This window comes from Salvia hispanica, chromosome 5 (assembly GCF_023119035.1).
Source record: "Salvia hispanica cultivar TCC Black 2014 chromosome 5, UniMelb_Shisp_WGS_1.0, whole genome shotgun sequence".
Classification (NCBI taxonomy): domain Eukaryota; kingdom Viridiplantae; phylum Streptophyta; class Magnoliopsida; order Lamiales; family Lamiaceae; genus Salvia; species Salvia hispanica.
In genome coordinates, this window is record NC_062969.1 from 11,713,074 (window position 1) to 11,738,580 (window position 25,507).

At 37.7% G+C, this 25,507-nt stretch overlaps 5 protein-coding genes across 8 annotated transcripts in view; 4 read left to right on the forward strand and 1 right to left on the reverse strand.

Annotated features, from left to right (window-relative positions):
* Positions 1-560, forward strand: part of LOC125189425 (protein SEMI-ROLLED LEAF 2-like) — a 2,055-nt gene extending 1,495 nt beyond the window's left edge. The window contains exon 5 of the mRNA XM_048086705.1: positions 308-560. Coding sequence (XP_047942662.1) covers positions 308-560 — 253 coding nt within the window. The remainder of the gene's footprint in view (positions 1-307) is intronic.
* A 661-nt stretch (positions 561-1,221) lies between these two features.
* LOC125186737 (protein SEMI-ROLLED LEAF 2-like) lies at positions 1,222-7,481 on the forward strand. Its single transcript, XM_048083181.1, has 20 exons — positions 1,222-1,363; positions 1,599-1,887; positions 2,135-2,209; positions 2,406-2,521; positions 2,666-2,780; positions 2,893-3,021; positions 3,281-3,328; positions 3,443-3,624; positions 3,722-3,918; positions 4,030-4,319; positions 4,399-4,548; positions 4,659-5,036; positions 5,163-5,312; positions 5,542-5,614; positions 5,777-5,904; positions 6,008-6,205; positions 6,280-6,402; positions 6,474-6,599; positions 6,679-6,879; positions 7,042-7,481. The coding sequence occupies exons 2-20, from the start codon at positions 1,741-1,743 to the stop codon at positions 7,171-7,173; spliced, it is 2,958 nt and encodes a 985-aa protein (XP_047939138.1). The 5' UTR covers positions 1,222-1,363; positions 1,599-1,740; the 3' UTR covers positions 7,174-7,481.
* A 702-nt stretch (positions 7,482-8,183) lies between these two features.
* On the forward strand, positions 8,184-11,154 carry LOC125189165. Of its 4 annotated transcripts, none has more exons than XM_048086415.1 (4): positions 8,184-8,313; positions 9,409-9,517; positions 9,594-9,738; positions 10,489-11,154. In XM_048086415.1, exons 2-4 carry the CDS (start codon positions 9,424-9,426, stop codon positions 10,553-10,555), a joined length of 306 nt encoding a protein of 101 aa, XP_047942372.1. In that variant the 5' UTR covers positions 8,184-8,313; positions 9,409-9,423; the 3' UTR covers positions 10,556-11,154. The 4 variants fall into 4 exon arrangements, with proteins under 4 accessions (XP_047942372.1, XP_047942373.1, XP_047942371.1 ...); XM_048086416.1 differs by having other exon boundaries at positions 10,506-11,154; XM_048086414.1 differs by having other exon boundaries at positions 10,511-11,154.
* A 2,826-nt stretch (positions 11,155-13,980) lies between these two features.
* LOC125187016 (villin-2-like) lies at positions 13,981-20,951 on the forward strand. Its single transcript, XM_048083522.1, has 23 exons — positions 13,981-14,247; positions 14,982-15,120; positions 15,259-15,358; positions 15,444-15,512; positions 15,597-15,833; positions 15,914-16,091; positions 16,187-16,319; positions 16,548-16,707; positions 16,784-16,934; positions 17,014-17,117; positions 17,198-17,356; positions 17,455-17,523; positions 17,601-17,669; positions 17,772-17,903; positions 18,356-18,484; positions 18,638-18,785; positions 18,900-18,910; positions 18,984-19,124; positions 19,210-19,335; positions 19,472-19,528; positions 19,860-20,109; positions 20,193-20,404; positions 20,506-20,951. Exons 2-23 carry the CDS (start codon positions 15,065-15,067, stop codon positions 20,617-20,619), a joined length of 2,805 nt encoding a protein of 934 aa, XP_047939479.1. The 5' UTR covers positions 13,981-14,247; positions 14,982-15,064; the 3' UTR covers positions 20,620-20,951.
* A 2,433-nt stretch (positions 20,952-23,384) lies between these two features.
* Positions 23,385-25,161, reverse strand: LOC125187568 (heat stress transcription factor B-3-like). The gene is made up of 2 exons (XM_048084184.1): positions 24,671-25,161; positions 23,385-24,011 (listed from the first exon to the last, which is right to left on the reverse strand). Exons 1-2 carry the CDS (start codon positions 24,920-24,922, stop codon positions 23,568-23,570), a joined length of 696 nt encoding a protein of 231 aa, XP_047940141.1. The 5' UTR covers positions 24,923-25,161; the 3' UTR covers positions 23,385-23,567.
* Between the last annotated feature and the right edge of the window lie 346 nt (positions 25,162-25,507).

The following is a 25,507-nucleotide window of genomic DNA, read 5'->3' on the forward strand; positions in this document are numbered from 1 at the left end:
CCCAACTAGTCAGTTGTACGCCTTCGTCTTCGACGATCATGTTGTGCAGGATAATGCAGGCGTACATTATTTGGGAAACGCATCTGAAATCTCACAAACGCGTTGGACCCTTAATTGCCGCCCATCGAGACTGGAGCACACCAAATGCGCGCTCCACGTCCTTGCGCGCCGACTCCCGTCGTTCCGCAAAGTAGGCCTTCCTTTCATCACTTGCGTGCCTGATCGTCTTCACAAAGACAGGCCACCTATGGTATATCCCATCCGCCAAAGTAGTAGCTCATATCGTGCTAGTTGCCGTTGGCGACAGTCGGACAGTTCTTCCACTCTCAATGTATACAATCTATGTTGCCCAACATCCCGGAGAACCCATGCTTCTCCTCGTGCATCTCAAGCATCAACCCCCGACAATCTTCGTGAGTAGGGCTTCGAAGGTACTGCTCACTGAAAAATGTTCATCACGCCCTCACAGAAATACTTCAGACATTCCAGGGCTGTCGACTCACCGATGTGGAGGTACTCATCCCACATGTCCGCCGCGCCTCCATAGGCCAACTGCCTGATTGCCGCCGTGCACTTTTGAATAGGGGTGTGGCCGGGTCTGCCAACCGCATCGTGCCTGAAGCGGAAACACAGATATCGACGCTCTAAAGCACCAACGATACGCATAAACAACTCCCCGCGCATTCTAAAACGCCGCCGGAACATGTTTGCGGGAAACCGCGGTTCTCTGAAAAGTAGTCATACAGCCGCTGATGTGCAGCTACGTGATCCCGATCAATCACTGCTCGGCGGTGGATAACCCATGGAGGGCGAGGTATCGCCTGCTGTTCCACCTTACGCATGTACCGCTCCATCCTCGCGGTTCATGTAGGCCTCCATAGCCCTCGCTCATCCTCCGTTCGTACTCCCAGCATCCCCACCACTACCACCACCGCTACCACCACGCGCTACTCACCCGAATACGATGCTTCTTGTACGTAAAGTTAGAGAGAGAGAAAACTCGGCTAGCGGCGCGAATCGGCTAGCCGGCATTGGAGATGCTCTAAGTACCTGCCAAGCACAAACACACAATAATGCAGGTAGTGCGAGTAGCGGTATTACAAATTCGCATTCAATCATTAATTATTATTTTCCATTTTAAATAAAAACTATTGGAGCTGAGAGATTACAAAATATTCATAATTTCCCATGTCATGAATCCACGTTCTCAATCGCCAAAATTTCCAATTATTTTAGTATATATAGAAAGAGAGAGGTTGGGTGGCATGATTTACTGGAAAATGCTTGAAATTCGCTACATTGTTGGCAATCTTTGATGGATCACCAGCCTTCTGGACTGCTCTTTACAGAAATTCTTCCCAAGGTAAAGTTACGAAAACTTCCTTTTATTCATATCAACAACAGATACGAATAAAGGGATGTTCAAAATATTCCCATCTTTTTTCGCTAACTTTTCATTTAATTATATTTATTTAGTTTTCGATCAGCAATTGCTGAATTATTCCCAGTTTCTCGAGCAATTGATTCCTCTGCATTTTGAAATGGGCTGATTGGGATTTTTCTCTTGGTATTTGAGTTAGGCGTTAATTTGAATGCAGGAATTGCCTGATCGATTTTGATACCTCTAGCTTTCCTTTCCCTTCTATATTTTTGTTGAGGTAGAGAAGGGAAGGAGAGCGTAAATTTGAGGGAGAAAGGGAAAGGATTAGACTCCTTTTTTTTTGTGTTGGTGAGAACAAAATGACTGTTGTTTCCGGGGTTATCTCAAGGCAAGTGTTGCCAGCTTGTGACAACCTTTGCTTCTTCTGCCCCGCATTGCGTACGAGGTCCAGGCAGCCGGTCAAGAGGTACAAGCACTTGATATCGGATATTTTCCCCCGCTCTCAGGTGAGTTTTGTGAGTCATATGATGTGCATGAATCAATTTTGGGATGCAATGGTGTTGTATAGATGTGATTGATCAACTGATTGATCATGATTGGATTCGAATTGGTTTTCGAAAGAAAATGTGAGATGAAAATTTGGTTCGTGAAGAAGGATTCTATCTGTAACTAGTGGATATGATATGTGGATTTGAGCAACGCTTCTTCTAAGGTGACGTAACTCTGGAACCTTTTCTTCGGTTTGCTTTATAGGATGAAGAAGTGAATGAGAGGAAGATTGGGAAATTATGTGACTATGCTTCAAAAAATCCTTTACGCATTCCCAAGGTATTGATTTGGTTATGTAAGTTGCTGTCACTATAGTATACTCATATGGGAATCTTATCTTGTATTTTTTGAAAGTTATAGTATGTGGAGTTTGCTAATGGAATATTTTCTTTTCTCTTGCTGAAGCTAACTTACATATAGATATAGTTTGCGTCGAATCTCTAATCAATGGTTTTGTTTTATCTTGAAATGATAGATAGCAGACTCCCTCGAACAGAAATTCTACAAGGAATTAAGGAATGAAAACTACCGATTTGTGAAGATTGTTATGCTGATCTACCGGAAGTTATTGTTATCTTGCAAGGACCAAATGTATGCCCACTGCATTTTATTGCTTTGCCTTTGTAGTTTTCTTGTTGGCAATATTTAGTTTTTTGTGTCTACCTCGGGTATTTTCTAGACTTCGTCCATTTTGGGGAACCTCTATCAATAAAAAAACACCCATTTTTGTGGCAGGCCTTTGTTTGCAAATAGTCTATTGAGTGTCATGTTCGCCTTGCTGGATCAGACGAGCCAAGATGGAGTCTTAATTATCGGATGTGAATCTCTCTTTGATTTTGTAAACAACCAGGTTGGTACTGTTGTTTGGTTCTTAGTTTTTGCATAAGCCTCTGCATAACTCCTTGAATTTTGTTTCATTTATTGAATAAGGCTGACTCTACTTACTCTTGCGTGCTTTCCAGAAAGATGGAACATATATGTTTAATCTCGAAGGACTAATTCCAAAGCTCTGCCACGTAGCTCAAGAAGTGGGAGATGATGAGGGGACAGAACATTTACGAGCATCTGGGCTGCAAGCTCTATCTGCTATGGTTTGTGTTTGGAATTCATTACTTGTCGGATGTATTTGAGTTGAATTTGGCGTGAACCTGTATGGTCCTAAAATTTCTAGTTTGTTTATACTAATATTCTTTTTAACTTCGCTGCATCCATTGATTGTTTCTTGAAAGCTTAATGATGGCCAGTTTAAATCTCTTACATGTATTTCTCAGGGATCAGGTCTTTATTGTTTCTCCTATATTTTCAATTGGATTTATCCGGCTCATCTACTTTTGCATTTGTCTTCTACAGGTTTGGTTCATGGGCGAAAACTCACATATTTCAGTTGAATTTGATAATGTAAGCTTATCCGTATCCCCTCATTTGATGCTGCATATTACATCTGCCATCGTAGCATTCTACTCTTGGCTGAAGCAGTATCACTTTTAAGTTTTTAACTGTCCAGTTCTTCAGATTGTTTCAGTAGTCTTGGAGAATTACAAAGGTCAAAGTAAGGAGTGCAGTGGTTCTGAGCAAAATGGTTTGGTGCAAGAAGCCAATAAAGCCGAGGGATATGTCTCTACTTCTGAAGCTTCAACAAAGGTTCCTTCTTGGAGAATCATTATAAATGAAAAAGGACAACTTAACGTGGCTGCGTAATCTCTTGGATCATTTTCTTTTTTTCTTTCTTTTTATTTGCTTATTATTATTAGCAGCTGAGCATGTGTGTAAACTGTATCTTGATTTACACAGAGAGGTTGCCAAAAGCCCGCAGTTTTGGTCTAGGGTGTGCCTTCAAAATATGGCCAATCTCGGGAAAGAAGCAACCACCATGCGTCGTGTTCTAGAGTCTTTGTTTCGGTATTTTGATAGCGGAAATCTGTGGCCCGTCCAAGGCGGGATTGCTTTTCCTGTTCTCAAAGACATGCAGCTTCTGATGGATGATTCTGGTCAGGTTTATAGGGAACTTTTCTCCCTACGGATATCTGTTTTCGTTTTGTCTGCTTGATTAAACTGATTACAATGCTCGGACTTATTATCTTATTCCTTTGCTTGTGCAGGGAGCACACATCTTTTGCTATCGATATTAGTCAAGCATCTTGACCATAAAAACGTCCTCAAGCAGCCCGATATGCAGCTCGACGTAGTTGAGGTTGTCACTGCTCTTGCTCGACTGACAAAGAAGCAGTCATCTGTACCTATAGTCAGTGCTGTAAGTGACATGATGAGGCATTTACGGAAGAGTATACATTATTCACTTGATGATGCAAATCTCGGAGATAAAGTTATCAAGTGGAACCAGAGATTTCATCAAGTCGTTGATGAATGTCTCACCGAATTGACATCAAAGGTTGCCTATCCTACCTTTGTCGTGGATTTATAATAGACAAAAAATGAAGAATAATACTTATGGTTGCACTTGTTAATAGGTCGGAGATGCTGGTCAAATCCTCGATGTAATGGCTTCTATGCTAGAGAACATCTCGAGCATTACTGTAATAGCGAGAACGACTATTTCTGCTGTCTATCGAACCGCTCAGATTATAGCATCTTTACCAAATGTATTGTACAAAAACAAGGCAAGGCCCTATAGATCTCTCTCTCTCTCTCTCTCTCTCTCCCTCTCCCTCCCTCCCTCGTCCCTCTCTCTCCTCCAAAAGCTTTTAATTGACCATTTTTCTATCATTAGGCTTTCCCAGAAACTTTGTTTCATCAGCTACTTCCAGCTATGCTCCATCCCGATCACCAGACGCGAATTGGAGCTCATCAGGTCTTCGCTGTTGTACTTGTGCCGTCGTCTGTCTGTCCTCAGCCATCTTCTGATTCCTCTAAGGTTGACCTCTCGAGGTCGCTATCGAGAACTGTCTCCGTGTTTTCTTCGTCTGCTGCATTGTTCCAGAAGTTGCAAAACCAAATGACTCCTTCCAGGGAGAATTACACAGAGTTAAACGGAAGCGAGCAAGGTGGAGTAATGAATAGAATTAAATCGACATATAGCCGGGTATATAGCTTGAGAAGCTCACCGGCACAAGATGGTGATAATGGAAACAACTCGACTAAAGAAGCGGTAGGTCTTCCATTTTGTTATTTAGTATCGCTTCTAAATGTCTAGGTTTGGACTGTCATCAATTAATACTTTAATTCAGATTCTATACAATTATTGCCTATACGTTTATCTCGTTTTCTGTTTCAGGATGCGGTTCGTCTTAGACTGAGCAGCCACCAAATAACACTCTTGCTTTCATCAATTTGGGCACAATCTATATCTCCTGAAAACATGCCTGAAAACTATGAAGCTATTGCTCACACATACAGCTTGATTTTGTTGTTTTCTCGAGCTAAGGTAAATACTTTTATCATTTTCTTGATGGACACATTACTATTATATTTTGGTGTTTTGAATTGAAGTAGAATATTATCTTTACAAGAGAAAGTATGTATTTGTGCCAAATGATCACAATGAGTACATATTTTATCACAATAAAATTGAGTTTCCTGTTCCATAAGATTAACAACTTCTCCTTCTGCATGATTTGTTTGTTAATGGCTAATGTCTTTATGTTTCATCGCAGACCTCTTATCGTGATGCTCTAATTCATAGTTTCCAACTTGCTTTTACATTGAGGGCCGTTTCTCTACAAGGAGGTACTCCTACTAAGCAATGTTCAGATTCAAATTTCAGACATGAATTTGTATAAATATTGCTCGCGAAATGTTTATTTTTCACATTGACTCTATATTTGCAACCGACTATCATTCCACTACTATTAGCAAAGGCCAGTTCCAAATAAATATATTCGATTTCAGGCACTCTTCCAGCATCACGTCGGAGATCACTGTATGTGCTGTCGTCTTCCATGATTATCTTCTCAGCGAAGGTCTATAACATTCTTCCCCTCATCCCAGTTGTCAAGGCTGCAATCTCCGATAAAGTGGTATGGCAATCGTCTCCAGATCTCATTAACAGAGTTTTCTTATGTGGTGTCTATACTGTAAAAGTCCACATTCAAATTCGATCTTTTTTTCATTTTGTATCAGGTTGATCCATTTTTGTGTTTAGTTGAAGATTCAAAGCTGCAGATAAGTGATGCCGGATTAGAAAAACAAAATGTCTATGGATCGAAAGAAGACAACACCGCCGCTGTAAGGTGTCTTTCAGAAATCAAGATCAGTGGCGAGCTAACTAAACAATCCCTGGTTTCTGTTATTGTTAGAAATCTAGAGAACGTACTCGAGGTAACCTTGTTGTCTGATTGTGAAAGGGCTTTGTCGTTCTTGACGTTTTCGTCTCTGATGCTGTTTGCCTGCAGTACGAGGAGGCTACCATAGCGGAGCAGCTGGTCCAGAATTTCGTGCCGGATGAAATGTGTTCGCTTGGCAGCGGCCAAATGTACAATGACAATGCGGAACATGGACGCGAGAGCAACGTTAAGGTAAAACTACTTCTGTCAGAATTCTCACGTTTTTCGTTGTCTCTGGCAGCTAACCGCCCTCCTACGTGCAGGGCATCTCGGGTTTTGGAATGGACGACGATGGTCATCATGATCCCAACGAAAGCAACGGTCCACCCAATTCGAAGCTGACTGTTGAGTTACCCAATCTTCTCAGTGTCGATCAACTTCTGCAATCCGTAAGTTTGCTGGCTGCTGAGCCGTGCGTCTCATTTAGAAACCATGGATGCATTTTGAGTCGTGCCTGTTGCTTTGCAGATTTTGGAGACGGCGCACCATGTGGGAAGAATGTCCGTGAGCACGGGTTCTGAGACATCATACAGAGACGTGGCTAAACATTGCGAGTCTCTTCAGCAGGGAAAGCAACAGAAGATGACTTTGTTGACCATAGCTTCGAAAAATGCTGCAGCTGGAGCTGCTGCTACCGGAGGAGACAAATCACACACCGGTGTCTCCAAGGTACGTCTCTACGTCATACCCTAACGAAAACATGTCCGTATTACCCCAACTAGGGGCGTTAGTGAGTCAAGTCGAGCGAGTAGGGGTTGATTGCTCGAAAACACATTAGCCTTTCACCGGTCTGTCTTCCCTTCTGATATCGTCTTTACTGGAAATTTGCAGGGTGAAAATGGTAACAAGATATTGGGCGGACCTCCGGTGCTATGCGCGACTGAGTATCAGAACAATCCCGTCTCGTTCCGGCTACCATCTTCGAGCCCTTACGACAACTTCTTGAAAGCCGCCGGATGTTGATAAGCCAGAAACAAACTTAGGGTTCTATGACCAAAACGGGCTTAGTGAAACACGCGATGCAGCAACGTATCTTCGATCGCATTGCTTTCAATGAGACGACTACGATCGGCTTGACCGGAGATCGGCATAATGGTGGCACAGGAGTGTGAAGATCGATGGCCTCTTTCTCACAAAAGTGTGGATATTTAGCAAGATCATGTGATGTGTGAGGCTTTACTAGTTTTTTGTCCTATAGTTTAGACCCTTCTCATGTACAAAATCAAAGCTCATTTTTTCCTTTAGAATCTTTCACTATTATTTTTTTCATTTATTGTGACGAGAAAGTATATATCTATTCATTTTTTTTCTATACATTGTGTTATAACTAGTGCAAATGCGAAGAAGAAAAAAGTGCTGCAATATTTTTGGTGTAATTTACCGTCCATTGCATACATGTTTGAATTAGATAGCGCAATCTTATTATTTTGTTGCATGAGAAAAATCTATTTTCATAAAATATGTGAAATGGTTTGTAAATTTGAAACTTGTAAAAGTAAATTTAGTATTTGGATCATAAGACCATCAATAACTGTAGTAGTATAATTTACAAAAGCGAAAGGATGATGTAATAAAACTCAATTTTATTGCATAATCACCCGGAGGTTATTTTTAGATAATATGAAGGTCATTCTAAATATGTTTTAGGCCATGATAGTAAGTATGATATAAAATGATCTAAAAATGACATTCATATTTTTTAAATTCAGATTTTATAAAATGACCTATAACAAACTAAAAATGACCTAAAACAAGCCATCAATGTCTTACAATGATCTAAAACAAACTAACAATGACGAGTTCAATAGTTCGGCTCTAAAAATTAGTTTGACATTGATTGTAACCCAAATAGTATATATTTAAGTATATAAAATAGTATGTACTTCTTGTTTTATGAGTATCTTATACTCCATAATATTACTCCTATATTACTCCTATAATAGGTCATTTCAAAATTCTAATACATCGTGAAACGTTGTCGTTTGGGTTTCCCTAATTCCTCTAGGGATATATATATGGAATGATTTAAGTCAAAAATCGGTTCCTCATTTTCCAATCCCACCTCAAAGATTTACGTCTCCGCAAATCTGCCGAGTTTCTCGCGTAAGATCTCTCTCCTGTGGCCGCGGTCGTTCATTTCTTTCTCTTTTTTTTTGTGAATAATCTTGATCCAGAAATTAGGTTTTTAATGAAATTTTTTTGTTACTGAGATTTCGGTGTTTGCATCTTGCTTCAATTTGATTATTTTATAGTATGTTGTAGTAAGATTTATGAACTTAGAGCTGGTTTATGATAATTTTGATTGAGATTAGGGTTTTGTGTGCTGGATTGGGGTATCGCTATTGTTTTCTCGTATTGTATGGTAATACCAGGGACGGGTTATTGGCTTTAGGGAAATAGCTGCTAATAATATGGCCAATTTGTGTGAAGAAAAAGACTGCCTGATGTGTTTCAATTCGAATTTCCCACTAGATTTGCTAATTTTCAAGAATTGGGAATATTTGTATGCTCTGATTCAACTTATGAAGATGGAAAGTCATTGAAATGTTCCTACTTTCCAACTGTTTATACAGAATGGAGAGTTTCTAGAGTTCATGCCTCATGGATGGGTAGCTATGTCGTCGTTTAGACGCATGTTTTCCCTACACGTCCACTGTGAATATTACGTAGTAGACACGTTTCTCTATAATTTCTTCAACTTTGTACTAGATATTTTGGACTCTGAATTAGTGTTTTGTACTAGATATTTTCCCTACAGCATGTATCTTGTAAGCTTGGTTGAGTTTCAATTCAAAACACAATAATTCAAAGAAGTATTTCTGATCACTGGCTTATGATCATGTGTAAGTCTGTTTTACCGAGAAAGTCTATGGCCCTATAAAAATTTCAGGCCATCTAGAAAACATAAAATGGTTTCCAACTCAAATCTTCTATCCGCGTTCTTGTCTGAGGGTTTATGTGGGTTGGTTGCTTCAGAAATGAGCATCTAATCTCTTGTTACATATTTGTTTTATTATGTAAGCCATTTAGGTTTTTAGATTTGTAACATCAACTTTGATGATTTTGAGTTCATGTTCATCTAGAATGCACGCAGTTGAAATTCTCCCTTCAATTCATTTATGTCAATCTTCATATAGCTTCAACTATATATTCATTTTAGTATAAATTATACATCTTCTTACATAATGTAACTTGCAGCTTTGGGAGTTGAAAATGTCAGGCAAAGCTATCTTTTCTGCTTTTGTTGGATCCCTTGGTATTGCATATGTGTGTGACTATTTGATTTCTGACAAGAAGATTTTTGGAGGTATGTACTTCAGTTTTAATTCAGTTCTTCGTAACTGTCTCTGGTGGTTCAATAACGAACGGCGTTTCGACCTTAGGTAGTACTCCTTCAACAGTTTCGAACAAAGAATGGGAGCTGGCAACTGAAAAAAAGTTTAGAGCGTGGCCGCGAACTGCCGGTCCCCCAGTGGTGATGAACCCCATCAGCAGCCAGAACTTCATCGTCAAAGCCTCCCTCAACGAGTAAATGCAGTCCTTTCTCTGTGCACCCATGATTTAGACCTCTTGTGCTTAAACATGACATAATACAATTTGCAGAGTGAATCTCGTGTTGGAATTCTGCTAATTGGTTGAGTGTAGATCTCTCCACTTTATTCTGTTGAGTTTTTTCAAATAAGTTCTGTATGCTTGACATATTTTTGGAATTTGTCTCACCATTGAAAGAGATGGTTATGATTATTTGATCATTGATCATGCTTTTGAGGCAGGTGATTTCAAATACTCTTAGCACTGTGGTTTAACTACGACTATTATTTGCAAACTTGCACAAGCAATTATATTTTAGTTATACTAGTTTTAAAACAATTGGGATAAAATCTCGATTAAAATTATTTTTTCAATCATTTACTAAAAACAATTATTTTTCAATCATTTACCAAAAACTATCCTAAAAATTACTAAACACTTTTAGAATGCAATAGATTTTAATGTACATTTGATAAAGTAAGAGAAATTCTGGAATACATTATGCTGCATATGTATCTTCCTAATAACCCCCTCCCCATCTAGCTATAAAACATCAGAGCTCCAATTCAATGAAAATTCTTGATGCCAATCCTAAAATCCATCAATCTGTTGAAGGGATTGTTCTTGCACACTGTGTTCTTGACATCAAAGAGAGAAAGCCCTCTTCTCTGGTTGAGAATGAGCTCTAATCTTGCTCGATCTCTTGAAGCATCTAGACAACATTCTTCATCTTAGGCCGATTCACAGGCATGCTATCTGTGCAGGGCAGAGCTGCTTTCAAGGCTACAGGCATTTCTTTCCTACAAGCAAATGATATAGTGCTCAGCCTTCCATCAAGAATCAGCACTGTGAAGGTCACATTCCACAATCCCAGGATACAAGAACTAACCTGTGGTTCTCTCCTCAATCCATCCCTATAAAGAGGACAGGCTGCCCCTAAAACTAACACCAGATTAGGCTTCAAAGCTCGTTTTGCAAGTCTATATCGTTAGCTACTCTGTGCTTATGCGGTCAAGAACTAAGAATGGAGGCAGAGAAACAGCAATAGCACAAATTATTAGCACGGTTGAAAAGAAATGGTACGGCCTCACTTTCACAATTAGAGACGCTAAGAACAGATGCCACGAGATGATGACCGCGGAAGCTTTCTCAGGCAAGAAAAGTGTGAATGTTCAGTTTGCTTGTGGAATCCATTTGATCATACTAAGATAGTAAGATGGTGTTTTTGGTCATATGTGTGGACCCTTTTTTGATAATGTCAAAGTTGATCCAATCGCTTAGCTTAGCAAGGGTCACAAGAGTGACAAACTACCCAAAACAGCAGTGATTTTATATTTCCGAGTTCCATAAGGTGTACAAAAATTGATGAGATTATTAGAGACTTGAATTTATGCAAGTTCGTTCTTTGTTTTATTTGTTTATTATTTTGGGTTATGATACAGTCCAATATTGAACTTCAATGTACTATCATTTATCCAACACGAAACTACTATTCAGTTTATCACTAAAAACGACACACAGTCCTATCATACAGTACCTTATTTATAGCTAACACTTAAAATTAAACCAAGATATACACCTGGGCACTAATAAAGCCAAACAAAAACTCTTTCAAAACGATAATAGATGAGCTGATACGACAAATTACTAGAGTCACATATTTCATAAACCCCACTAAACATGAAGTAAGGGTCAAAGAAGTTTCCTAAACATGATGATGACTCTTTTTTAAATTATGAAGATAGACCCCACTAAATATTGATCAGATGAAAAGATAATACTATGAGCTTATTTGGTCCCTCTACTTGATGTTCAAATTATTTGTAACACAAAAAAAAAAAACAAAGATTTTTAGTGTTAAAACTTAAAACACATCTCTTCTCTTTCAAGATAAATTCAAATACGAATACGTGGCACTAATGGATCAAATCAATCATTATCTTCGTGATAAGAGGATAATGCGTTTAAATTTGAAGTAGTATAATAAATCAGCATCTCTATAATTCATCACAAATTTCACACACACTCTATTCCCAAAATTCAGATACAACAACAGAGTAGTACGGAAAAAAACAGTACTAGCAGTTCAGCTAGAAGAGCCAACTCAGAAACCAAATCGAGAGAGAAGATTACTAAATGCGATGTCGAGAATTGCCAATGGCAGCCGTACTCCAAGGCAAACACGGCCTTGGTCGTCGTCTTCCTCTTCTGCACCCTAATCTGCGGTCTGGGGATCAACTTCGCCATCAAACACATGTGCAAGTTCCAGTCTTTGATTTACTCGGAGGGGATGGCGGCGGAGGAGTGCGCGATTTGCTTGTCGGAGTTCGCAATTGGGATTCTGGACAAGTGCAGTGCATAGAGCGGTGGCTGATTTCGTGCTCTTCATGCCCGATTTGCCGTGCGTATTCACGGTAAAATTGAGCTCGTTGCCGCCATGATTCAATACTGTGAAGGAATATTTACTGTTGAATTTTTTTAACTATTGAAGCACTTTTATGTGTTTGTAGTATTAATAAATACTACTCCTACTACACTAAATTTTTAAAACTAAACCATTTTTCTAATATATTATGCAATAAAATTAAATATGTATACATATTTTTTTATTATGACTACAGTTTGAGTCAAGTGCTACTATTAAATTGAGTTCGAATTGTTTGGATGACTTATTTGTTAAATTAGTTTTATCATATTTCTACGCATTGTATTTTACTAATTATAAACACTAAATAAGCACTATTTAAACTAAATAAACAGTGTGGGTGGCTTTATCATATTTCAATGTTTGGGTGACTTATTTGCTAAATTAATTTTTTAGATTTAAATATCTAAATTGTTATTAGGATTGAATAATTTGAATCTATGCATACATCAAATCTATACTGGACGAGTACGTACGTCACTATATAACTCTGTAAGAAATCTATAGCATTAGAACGTTGATGTGTACGTACATCACTACAACTCTATAAAAAATTTATAGCATCATGACCTTGATGAATACGTACATCATTGTAACTTTTTAAGTTTAATTAAGCGAACCACGCCAAATCTCACAAGAATCAAGAGATTATCTTAATTGATCGTTAAATTAATTGGTATAATTAACTTTATTGATAATAACTAATCAAATTTGATTGTCATATGTCGTTAATTGTTCCATATTTTAATTCCTCTTTGGTCTTAGTCGAATATGAGATGTAGGAGAATTGATTATGAATATAGTATTGTGATCAAGAATTAAGAACCAATATCCACCTTTTGATTTAACAGTTTTATTTATGACGTACCAATATTTTCTCATTAATTCTCTATTAAAAGGACATTTAAGTGTGCAGTTTATTAATTCCTTAATTAAGATTCAATTTTTTTAATAATATATGTTTGGTTTTTATTTTTAATGCTGATACATTTATTGTGATGATATTGTGTTATGTTAGAACGACACACTATATAATGATATTCTATATGTCACACATTTGATCGGAATTCACAACAATATCACATTATCAAACAATATTATCACAAAATGAAAGTGTTGTTAATGGGTAAGCACATGTGTCGCGAAAATCACCTTCTCAAATCTCTAACGCTTTTTAGTTTGTAGTATTAATAGTCCATATTACACGATATAATATATTTATATTCTGATGACCATATAATGATTTCAGGTATTATATTACGATGATATTGTGTTACCTTGAAAATTACGCTCCCAAAAAAATGTTGACATACTACTGTGATGATATTTTGATAATCATATGATGATGTAATATTATGTATTGTAATAATACACATATTGCTATATAATATTGGACATGCATCATCAGATTATATTTAAATAAAAACCACAATAATAAACAAATATGACTAAAATTGTGGAAATCACACCTCCCAAATCTCAAACGTGCATCAATTTGTAATTGTCAGCTATTTTCCTTAAAATGATATTGAACAATATGTATAATGGTATCACAAATATAAAATCCTAACTGTTTCTATTGGAATATTAATAAATCTTATTTTTGATATAAATGTCATTCTCAGTTTAGTGCCGGGGCGACCCTATACGCATTATTGGACAATTACACTAAAGAAAAAAAAAATAAAAGAAGAAAAAGAATTATCAAAGCAAGTAATAATAAGTGAGAATAATTTAAAATAAAAATACATAACACTTAAAAAGAAAAAAAATAAAAAGAATGAATAGAGAAAAAAATGAAAACCGAAAAAGGAGGCCCATAAAAAGAAGAAAAGGAAACATGGCTGGTGCTGCCACCATCACCGGATCTTTGCTCTGTAATGCTCATCCACATTCTTTCTCTCTCTATATTTATCATTTCCTTCTGTTTTCTCTTCTCTCTATCCTACTCCATTGTTGCCCAAGCGCTGCCTCACAAAACGGCATTGTATTATACTACTCCTTAACAAATTTTCTGAATCATCGTCGAATTTTGGGAATCGCGTGATCAAAAACAGAGTTGCAACGCTGATTTCATCGGTGTAGGTTACATGCAGTAATTATTCAATTGTCTTTTCTCAATGCATATCATTTTTTTCACTTTGTCGCGTCATTTTTGCCAGCTCCGTTGCCTTTTCTCTTCTTCGCATTGCTTTTTTACATTCTGAAAGTAGAAATAATTGGAGTTTCCGAAGGGTTTTGTGATTCAATTTTCCTATTTGTGGATTTTTAGGGATTCCGTTATGTTTTCGTCCAGTTTTTATTTGTAACGACTGTGATTGCATTTTTTGTTTCTGTATGTTGCTGATCGGTGGTATGATCGATCGTTTGATGGTGAGATGGAATTGCTTTGAATTTTTGTTATGAGAGCTGACTTGATCTTCTGGAACAGATGTAATCGATATGATCATTTAGTGAAACAGTGCTGAAGAGTGAAGAGTATGGTGATTTTTGTTGATTAGTACATCTTTGATTTCGATTTGTGAAAGAATTGTTTAGCCCTATAAACTGGTTTACTAGGTTTGTGGACACTATAGCAAGTGTTTGATCCTAAATGTGGATTCTAGTGATCGTTGTATCTGGCTCTACTTAGTGCTACATTTCTCATATAGAGGTACTTAGTTGGCAAGGCTGTTGTTGGATTTCCTCTTCATTGACTTTGCTGGTATGATCAATCACAAGAAACTCGTTTGCGTTATAGGTTATTTTGGGATGTTACTTTTGTGTGGTAGGGGTACTAGTAAAAGCTGAAACTTTTTTTGTTGCTTTGCTTCAGCTGTTGCTCCACTGACGCCAGTTCAATCACTAGTTACTTGAAAAATCCAGTTCCCATTTCAGGGCCAAGAACGGTATAACCTAATGTCTAACACAGCAAAATCTTTGGAACCTGCTTTTCAGGGAGTTGGTCAGAAAGCGTATCCTCAATTAGAGAGACAATGCTTGTTATTTATAATCATATTTTGTACTACATATTTAATGGTTTGTGCATCTTTGTTTTATCATTTATTCGTTGTGAACAATGCATATCTTGTTAAAACTTAATGATATGATAGCGGGCTTGAGATATGGAGAATTGAGAACTTCCAACCAGTTCCCTTGCCAAAACCTGATTATGGTAAATTCCACACTGGAGATTCATATATTGTTCTACAGGTTGGTTCGGTTAGAGTAATGTTGTATTTCATATAGGGAGAAAGATATATGCATTCTAGACTTATTGCAATGCTTTTCTGTGCAGACGATTGCTGGAAGAGGAGGCGGTTATCATTATGATGTACACTTCTGGCTCGGAAAGGAAACTAGCCAAGTATAGTTCTGTTCATTTGTATTTCTGTTAGAAGCACTCTCATTGCGCTTTATTTTATTACAATGATGTTCTACATATTCTTAGGACGAAGCAGGGACTGCAGCCATCAAAACGGTCGAACTTGATGCAGTTCTTGGCGGCCGCGCTATTCAGTATAGAGAATTGCAAGGGCACGAGTCCGACAAATTCTTGTCATACTTTAAACCTTGTATCATACCATTAGAAGGTGGTTTTGCATCCGGATTCAAGACAGTCGAAGAAGAAGAGTTTGAAACTCGATTATACACCTGTAAAGGAAAACGAGTTGTAAGGATGAAGCAGGTAGGAAGCATACATTTACTGAGTATTCATTATTCGAAGTGTTTGGTTGTGAATATTAACTTGTCCTCTGTGTCATGCAGGTTCCGTTCTCCCGGTCATCATTGAATCACGATGATATTTTTATCCTCGACACAAAAAACAAGATATATCAATTTAATGGTGCAAACTCAAACATTCAAGAAAGAGGAAAAGCATTAGAAGTAGTTCAGTTTCTGAAAGACAAGTACCATGAAGGGACTTGTGATGCTGCAATAGTTGGTAAGAATCGATCTTCTATCCTTCATTTCTCGCGTCTTTATCTATGTGTATGTGATGATGAATCTCCGTTAATTGTTTGTACTCCTTGTTTACAGATGATGGAAAATTAAAAGCTGAATCAGATTCCGGTGAATTTTGGGTTCTCTTCGGAGGCTTTGCTCCGATTGGTAAAAAGGTTATTACCGACGATGATATTGTTGCGGAGAAGAGTTCTCCAAAACTTTACAGGTGGTTGTCTAGTAATTCTGTCGCAGTTCTCTATTAGAAAATGTTTCCTAAGTCGTATGTCTACCATTAAATGTCATAAAAATGTGTAACAAGTGATAGAATCCATGTTGAGTCTTTTGCTCTTTCCTTAAAACCTTCTCATCTTCCTCAATGTATTAGTCGAGGTACAAAGTGATTTTCCCAATTATTTACCGGAAGAACTGATCTTATTGAATTGCTTCTTGGCAGCATAAAAGGTGGCGATGCTAATGCCGTAGAAGGAGAGCTTTCCAAGTCACTTCTTGAAAATGAAAAATGTTATCTGTTGGATTGTGGCAATGAGATATTTCTTTGGGTTGGCCGGGTAACTCAAGTCGACGAGAGAAAAGCTGCCACTCAAGCTGCAGAGGTGGAAATCTGACCTCCCATTTTATACTATAATAATATGCATTATTTGATTTCTCAACGCCTCTTGACAATTTCAGGAGTTTGTTACTAGCCAAAACAGACCAAAATCAACACAAATAATCCGGCTTATTCAAGGTCATGAGAATCATGCTTTCAAGTCCAAATTTGACTCCTGGCCAACAGCATCAACTACTCCTGTTGTTGAGGAGGGAAGGGGGAAAGTAGCAGGTACGCTTTACTGCTGAGACACGTAGATATTTGCTGGCATGTTTGCTGAGGTGTGTATTTTCTGCAAAAAAAAATTCAGCTTTACTGAAACAGCAAGGTGGAGGCGTGAAGGCAGCTACTAAAAAGGCTCCAGTTATCGAGGACATCGTTCCTCCATTGCTTGAAGGAGGTGGAAAACTAGAGGTTTGATTTTCTTTCATGTGTGTGTGGTATAATGTATTTTCTTAGCTGAAGATGTTTGAACTTTTGTGTGATATTACCAGGTTTGGCGAATCAATGGCAATGAGAAAACTGCAGTTCCTGCAGAAGATATTGGAAAATTTTACCGTGGGGATTGCTACGTCGTGCTCTACACATACAATCAGCATGAAAGAAAGGAAGATTTCTATTTGTGTAGTTGGATTGGAAAAGACAGTGTTCAGGTACATTGCTGCGTACACATTATGTAAACAATCTACATTCAATGGAAAATAATCTTTTATTAATCTTATTTATCAAACTAAACTTTTTTAATCCTCAGGAAGAAGTAGAGACAGCTACTAGATTATGTAATACAATGTATAACACACTTAAAGGGAGGCCGGTGCAGGTAGCATTTTGCCTCGTTTCACTAAAATTAGATACTTGCATAATTACAAAGTTACAACTTGATGAATCTTTTGGCAGGGCCGAATATATCAAGGGAAAGAGCCACCTCAATTTATAGCCATATTCCAGCCTATGGTGACCCTTAAGGTGCCTTTCACTACTTGTCGTTGGAGAGAAATGTGTGTGATCTTTATGAACAAATAAAGTGGAGTGTCAAAAATTTCTTTGACATCCTTAAATCTCTGTTAGGGTGGAATGAGCTCTGGTTACAAGGACCATATAAATGGCGGAAATGATGAGACTTACACTGGAGAGGGCGTTGCATTATTCCGCTTATCTGGAACTTCTCTGCATAATAATAAAGCTCTTCAAGTTGATGCGGTATGCTTAATGTGACGGTTATTTTCAAAGTAATTTTTTCCTGGTTTCCCAAAAACCCGAATTTCGCAATGTTACTTAAAAAGAATCCATGAATGTTGTTATATTTTTCACTCAATGATGCACCAACCACTAACTAGGTACGATTTCCCCAGGAAAATAAATACTATCTAATCACTCTTATATTTTGGTTACCAATCTTTGAATCAAGAGAGAGAGACCTATGAAGTTGCAATAAACCATTATTACATCTCCCATATCTTAATTACTAGCTGGAAACTTGTCTGGAAAGGAATTGCAAGACATATTTGAAGATCCCATTCGAATATTAAATTGGATACCATTTCTATTTGATATGATATATATGAGCCCAAAATGATGTAACATTTGCTTCGTCATGTGATTGGATCAACTTTATCTAATTTGTTTATATCACAACTCTGTTGTCTTTGTAGGTAGCCACATCATTGAACTCAAATCACTGTTTTGTGCTTCAATCTGGAACAACAGTATTCTGCTGGATAGGAAATAAAAGCAGTGTTGACCAGCAGAAATTAGGTGCCAAGGTTGCAGAATTTCTCAAGGTATCCATACACTAAAAGTACAATATATAATTGTGAATAATCATACGTAAGATCAAGCAGAATTTCTTTTCATTTGAATATTAAATTTGTATAATGGTTTGTACATCTCGTTTTGCATCTGACAATCTTGATACACTTTCTGCGTGAACCCAGCCTGGATCACCAATCAAGCACACTAAAGAAGGAACCGAGAGCTCGATCTTCTGGGGTGCTATCGGAGGAAAAAAGCCTTACACCAGTAAGAAGACCACACCCGAGGCTCCCAGGGATCCTCACTTGTTTTCTTACTCCTTTAATAAAGGTAGCAACATTTCTGATGCAAACTTCCACTCCTCTCTAGATATCTTGGAACTAACAATGTTTTGCTTATTCTAACTTGTTTTCTTTTGATGACATGCTGGCGTATTGAATCCAGGAAAATTTGAGGTACGAGATTAAATGAATATTTGGTCATAACGTAGCAATTCTAGCACTAAACCAAGAGTGTCTTACACGACAGGTTGAAGAAATATACGGATTCTCTCAAGATGATCTGTTAACGGAGGATATGTTGATACTCGATACACATGCTGAAGTGATTGTTTGGGTTGGCCAATTAGTGGATACAAAAGAGAAAAAATCTGCTTTTGAGGTTGGACAGGTAATACTAGTGATCATCGTCTTAAATGTTTTTGATTGCTGAAGTTGTTCTTTCAAAGACTATTGACTGCTGATACTTATCACAGAAATACGTGGAGATGGCTGGCTCACTCGACGGGTTGGCCCCAAATGTTCCACTTTACAAAGTCACTGAAGGAAATGAGCCATGCTTCTTCACCACATATTTTTCATGGGATTCTGCAAAAGCAAGTGTATGTTACACACATATTTGTGATTCCTAGTACTACAGGAGATCACAAAGTGCTCAAAATTCTAAAGTTTTCTCAAACACGTTTTTGTGTTTGTCCATTGACACGAGCACTTAGTTTTCTTCTTTCACTTAAACAGCTATATGGGAACTCATTCCAAAAGAAGGTCTTGCAACTATTTGGTGACGGCAATGAGGTGAATTTGCATTTTTTGCAGTATTGTCTTTGATGATTTATTTTGCTCAATCTGTTATATAGTACTCCCTCCGTCCCACAAAAGATGTCACACTTTCCTTTTTAGTTTGTCCCACAAAAGATGTCACATTTCCCTTTTTGGTAAAAGTTCTCTCTCACATTAATATAAAAATTATATTTTCTCTCTCCATTTAACACACAAAACAAAACCTCCTAAAATCTTGTATCGTCCCACAAGTGTGACATCTTTTGTGGGATGGAGGGAGTAGTAGTATATGTCTCAGCATTTTTCTTGAACTATATTTACTTGATCTAAGCTGTGTGCAATTCAGGACAAGTCCAATGCTTCGAATGACGGAGGACCAACTCAAAGGGCTTCAGCTTTGGCAGCTTTGAACTCTGCATTCAGTGGGACTTCATCTCCGAAGCCTGTCATAGCCCCTAGGGCTGGAGCAGGCCAAGGCTCTCAGAGAGCTGCTGCGGTGGCTGCTCTATCTTCTGTTTTGACCGCTGAGAAACGGTCACCTGATTCATCTCCAGGTCGAAGGCTAAGAAGTCCGCATGCAGAATCTAGCCCTACTGGTATCCTTGCTCTCTCTAACTGAAAGTTCATTTGAATGCAAGTGCGCATTAAATTAACCCTGTGGCAAAATGTTATTCTATAGCTCGAACTCCAAGGAGGAGGGAAGATGCGTCTGCCTTTGCAGAAGAAGCCAAAGAAAATTTTGAACGGAAAGATTTGGAGCCAGCTGAGCCTACTGAAGAGACTAATGAGGAGGAAAACGAACAATACGCCTCTGAAGCTGTTCAGGGAACATATGATTACGAGCAGCTCAAATCCAAGTCCGTTCCAGGGATTGATTACAAACGACGAGAGGTTACTTACATGATCTTCGATTCTGTTCATCTCTTCTGTTCATCTCTTACAAAAATCATCACAGTGATACTAATCCTTTTTGAATGTGCATTGACTATTAGGCCTATCTTTCTGAAGAAGACTTCCAGACAGTGTTTGAGATGAGCAAAGAAGCTTTCTACCAGAACCCGAAATGGAAGCAAGACCTTCTTAAAAAGAAAGCTGAGCTATTCTAGAAAACGTTCATTTTAAATCAGGTCCTCGTGTTTCATCTCATATTTCGACCACATGTTATCTTTTACTAGGGCTACCAACATGCTTGAAAGATTTTTCTCACCATTGATGCAAGTTGTCAGCATTGGCTTCGGTTCCTTTCCTCTACTTCCAACTTTTCTCTGCATTCTTGGATTTTGGCAGCTTCTAGTTGATGGCTACACAACTTAATTTGATTTATTTCTGCATCCTTTTTTTTTATCAATTTTATCTTGACTATTTACTTATATTGTTTGATTGAAAGGGTGTATAACTGGTATTACACTATGCGACTAGAAGAGATGGAATTGCTTCATGAGTTGTCTGATCTTTGTTAGTATTATTGACCTGTTGTGATTCATGGAAGGTTGAATATTCAAGGAAGAGTTCGATTTGCTGCAGTGTAAATGATTTATATCGAACCCTATGTCAATTGTTTTGCCACTTAATAAGTGAGGCGAGCTTAATACTAGTCGGTTCGAGCTCCGTGCACCATCTAAATACTAAGCTCGGCCGACGGCTAGTGTGATGCTGAATATTTAATTTGAACTCGACCTCGTGCGTGCATGGCTTGAAAAATATTCAAAATGTATTCATCACTCTTGCTGTTCAAGCTCAATCGAATGTTCATGAACATGCTCGATTAACAAACTTGAGAACATGTTTGTGAGCAAATGAATCCGAACATGTTCACTAACCCAACAAACCGAGCATCATCAAACTCGAGCTCGGCTCAATAAAATTATCCGTTTGAGCTCGCCTTGTCTACGGTTAAATTAAGCTCCAAACTAGCACCAAATTATTTTAAACGAGACGGTCTCTTTTGTAAAACCTAGAAATGCATTAATCGTGTCATTGAATTTGCCTGGTCATAGAGGTCAAATATTGAAATCCACTAACCATCTCTCTATTTTAAAGATTATTTGCATATAAATATATGACTTTTAATTTTTTTAATACTAGTACTACTTTTTATCTTAATGTACAAATTTTAATTTTTTCAAAACAATTTCCACCAACGAATAATTTCGATTAAATTAATGATGATATAAATCACACATGATATATTATCGTGTATGTGATATAACATGACAAAGCAACATAACAAGTTATTTGAATCATTGCATGTAACTGCACAAATTTTCGACATTTTCTCTAATATTTTTTCGAATCCAAGTACACGAGTTTTGAGATTTTCTGATTTTTTTTTCAATGAACAATGTTGATCAAATTAAGCATTGTTTTCATGAATTGCTCTAGTTTGCATTGGTTTAGGTTTTTTTAGACAATAACTCTTTTGTGAACATTGTCCTTTGCATAATGTCTTGAATGAAGGATGGATTTTTATGAGATTAAATTGTGATTTTTGTATTTAAATTGCATTTGGTTCGATGCTTTTATGATTCATTGTAGCATCATTGCAATTTGTGAGCGTACATTAGAGGTGCCCACGGTTCAGGTGCCGGCGGTTACGGTTCGGAACCATCGGTTCCGGTTTGGAAATTGTTGAATCGAAACCGAACCGCAAGGGTGTTTCGCGGTTAAGGTTCCGGTTCAAAAACCGCCAGTTTCGGTTTCTGTTCCGAACCGACGGTTTTTTTACGGTTTTTCACGGTTTCGAACCACCGGATTTTTGCAGTTCCGGCTTGATTTCACGATTTTCCGACGGTTTTTTACGGTTTTTCACGGTTTCGAACCGCCGGATTGTTGCAGTTCCGGCTTGATTTCACGATTTTCCGACGGTTTTTTGCGATTCCGGCACGGTTACGGTTCAAAATTTTTTGAACCTGAACCGAACCATGGTTCAAAAATCGACGGTTTCGGTTCGAGTAAATTCGCATGGTTTCGATTCGAAACCGTAACCGCCGATTACGGTTTCGGTTTTAACCGCCGGTTCGGTAAACCTTGGGCAGGTCTAGCGTACATGCATGGATTAAATACACTCACATGAGTCCTTTCACAAGACTTGATCCAAATAAAAAATCTTGGATCTGCCGCTACTTATTTTTGCCTTACTTGTTTACTATACATTGTAGTAGTACATAGGGGTGGGAATACGGGTATCCGTGGATATCCGACCCGAAAAAACCGGGTACCCAAACCCGAAAATCATCAAAATGTCTATCCAAAATCCGCCCCGAAATATTTTCGGGTACTCCAATACCCGCCCCGGGTATCCATACCCGACGTATCGGGTACCCAAATACCCGACTCTTTACAAGTGTTATTAACTAATAAAAAAATTCAAATTTTATACATTAAAATAAATATAGAAATATTTAAATTGACTAATATCTTTAATGTTTCATTTATTTTAAAGTATACGATTATATTTTTGGGGATTGATTATGCAATATGTAAGTAAAATAATAAAAGTTATGCATTTAATATAACTGTAGACGCAACCAATAATATAATTCAAAAGTCAAAATAATTAAATAAAATATATAAACCACATGAGTTGGTTGTGCAATACGTAAAAGTCATTAAACAACTAAGCAAAATATAGAAGCATTCATTGCTAAACGCCTAAACCTAATTTAAAAAATGCGTTTAAATAATAAATTGGATATTCGGGTAATACCCGATACCCATTCGGGTTATCCAATACCCGATTTATCTCAAATTTCAATACCCAATCCCATACCCAATCCCATAAAATTGGATATTGGGTATCCAAAATCCTGCGGGTATCGGGTCGGGTACGGGTAAATCCAATACCCGATATCCGTATTCCCACCCCTAGTAGTACAATATAAAATTTTGATATCTTCATTGACTTGCAGTATGATCCCAATAGTTTCAAATTTCAAAATCTCACATTTTAAAATCATAATCTCCAACAACTAAAAAAAAAAAAAGGAAACAAAGTCATTGATCATGATCTCAGGGCAATAAACAGTTTGAGAAAAATGATCAAATGATTGAGAAATTAAATTATTTTGCAAGACTGAGAGACAAGCACCCTTTTCATGTCCTCTAGATCTCTCTCCCTCCCAACTTCCATTCTCACTCCAAACAGTTTCAAACCGCGGCCGCCGTCTTCAGTCGGCCGTTTCTCTCTCTCTACAGCTACCATATCAACTAGTTTCTGACATTTCCTCTTCACCACCGCCAGCTCCGAGCTCAGAGCGTCGTTTTCCCGCTTCAGCCGCCTGTTCTCGTCCACAAGGCTCGTGATTTCGGACGATGATGTTGACAGCGACCGTTGCTCTTCGTTGTCCGAATGATCACTTGTTGCTGCTAATTGTACATTCGGTTGTTGCTTACTGGATGGCGCCTTCCGACGTCGTATCTCGCAGAGCTGGTCCCTCTCGCCCTTTCGGAACCTCTCGTTGCTGAACTCCCATCGGTTCGTCGCAACTTTGTGGAATCCCTATTTTGTCAAATATTAGTATGAGATTTAACATCAATAATTTGTTGGGTCGCAAACTCATTTGTTTAATAGTACTACTTTGAAGCGCCCTCGAGAGTGACCCAAAAACAAATTGATATAGATTTGGCCTAATGTACAATCCACTATCCTAATATAATTATTAGAAAAAAATTAATGTGGTAAGTTCAATAGTTCTAAGGCAGTTCACACAATCTAATGAAATATGATGCCAATTCGAAAACACTACTACTATTACATTAGTATAATATATTAGTGCGACGGATTTGACCAGTTAGGTTCTCCAATATGTCATAAAATTCAATATTTGAAAAACAAATTTTAATCTTAAAAGAGATCCTTACCACATCATACATGCGTCTCGACTCTCGATTAATTATTTATTACAAATTGGAGCTTATGCCAAACACAAAACATGAAAACATAATCTTAATTATAGTAATAAAGTAAGCAGGATTTAATTTAAACACATGAATTCTCTTTGACAGAAAATAGTAAAAATTATATATTCCATAATTATTTGTTACATATCTTATAGGGTTTATATTTTTTGCAAATAGGAACACAATTTCTTATAGAGAAAATTCACAGAGTGTGTTAGAAATGAATAAAAATGGATGAAGAAAGAGAGGCAAACATACATAAGTATTGAGTTGTCGGACAAAGCTGGAAAAATTGCTGTGCTTAAAGAGCGTAGGCAGCAGGTCTCTCGCGAACTCCGCCGGCTGCCACACCACAAACGCCGTGCCATCGTCGTTCCACGATATCACGGCATCGCTCGCCCGATCCTCCACCATCATGTATGTCTTCAGCAAGAACGGCGGCGGCGACGCCTTCCTCACGTACTCCACCAACACCCTCTCGCTCTCACCACACTCCATCATCTCACACATCTATATATATATATATATATATATATAATATCTATCTGAAGAGAGAATTGAAATAGTAAGTCAGATAGCGGCGACGCCGGAGAAGAGAAGAAGCGCCGTAAGAAACTCCCAACCCCAGCAATAGAAACCCGTCACTATTCCACAATTCATCACAATTATCTCTCTAACACTCTCTCATCAACAATATAGGAGGAGTATTTGTTTTTCTTCAACTATTTATATACATTTTATTATTTAAATGCCAAAATTGTGTTTCCTGGTAGTTTCAGCGATTCATTTCTAGCCATAGAGTGGGTCAAAAGGGAACGACATTAATTAATGCTAATGTTCTACACATTTTAATGCATATAGTAGCTAGTATGTATGCAATCGCACAAACTACGACTATCGAAAGTTGGAAAGAGAAACTAATTTGGACACTTATTGTTGACAAAAAGTTACTCCATCTGATAATTTATATTCATGGTTGTTAAGTTGAGCCATACTATTGTATTGTTTCGCCCGTTTAATTCGTTTTAAATGATTTTTTTTTTTATTTTACTTTTTCCAATTGTTTATTAGGTAGTTTACATTACATGTTTATTT

What these genes read in the sequence shown, in the direction of transcription:
- LOC125186737 (XM_048083181.1), top strand. Translation starts at nt 1,741, where the DNA reads ATGACTGTTGTTTCCGGGGTTATCTCAAGGCAAGTGTTGCCAGCTTGT. An exon ending in TGTTGTTTTCTCGAGCTAAG is followed by an intron (nt 5,313 to 5,541) that starts GTAAATACTTTT and finishes GTTTCATCGCAG; the next exon opens with ACCTCTTATCGTGATGCTCT. An exon ending in ATCTAGAGAACGTACTCGAG is followed by an intron (nt 6,206 to 6,279) that starts GTAACCTTGTTG and finishes GTTTGCCTGCAG; the next exon opens with TACGAGGAGGCTACCATAGC.
- LOC125187568 (XM_048084184.1), bottom strand. Translation starts at nt 24,922, where the DNA reads ATGTGTGAGATGATGGAGTGTGGTGAGAGCGAGAGGGTGTTGGTGGAG. An exon ending in TCCGACAACTCAATACTTAT is followed by an intron (nt 24,012 to 24,670) that starts GTATGTTTGCCT and finishes TTGACAAAATAG; the next exon opens with GGATTCCACAAAGTTGCGAC.
- LOC125189165 (XM_048086414.1), top strand. Translation starts at nt 9,424, where the DNA reads ATGTCAGGCAAAGCTATCTTTTCTGCTTTTGTTGGATCCCTTGGTATT. An exon ending in TGACAAGAAGATTTTTGGAG is followed by an intron (nt 9,518 to 9,593) that starts GTATGTACTTCA and finishes TTTCGACCTTAG; the next exon opens with GTAGTACTCCTTCAACAGTT. An exon ending in GTCAAAGCCTCCCTCAACGA is followed by an intron (nt 9,739 to 10,510) that starts GTAAATGCAGTC and finishes TGTGCAGGGCAG; the next exon opens with AGCTGCTTTCAAGGCTACAG.
- LOC125187016 (XM_048083522.1), top strand. Translation starts at nt 15,065, where the DNA reads ATGTCTAACACAGCAAAATCTTTGGAACCTGCTTTTCAGGGAGTTGGT. An exon ending in TCGGAAAGGAAACTAGCCAA is followed by an intron (nt 15,513 to 15,596) that starts GTATAGTTCTGT and finishes ACATATTCTTAG; the next exon opens with GACGAAGCAGGGACTGCAGC. An exon ending in CTGCCACTCAAGCTGCAGAG is followed by an intron (nt 16,708 to 16,783) that starts GTGGAAATCTGA and finishes TGACAATTTCAG; the next exon opens with GAGTTTGTTACTAGCCAAAA.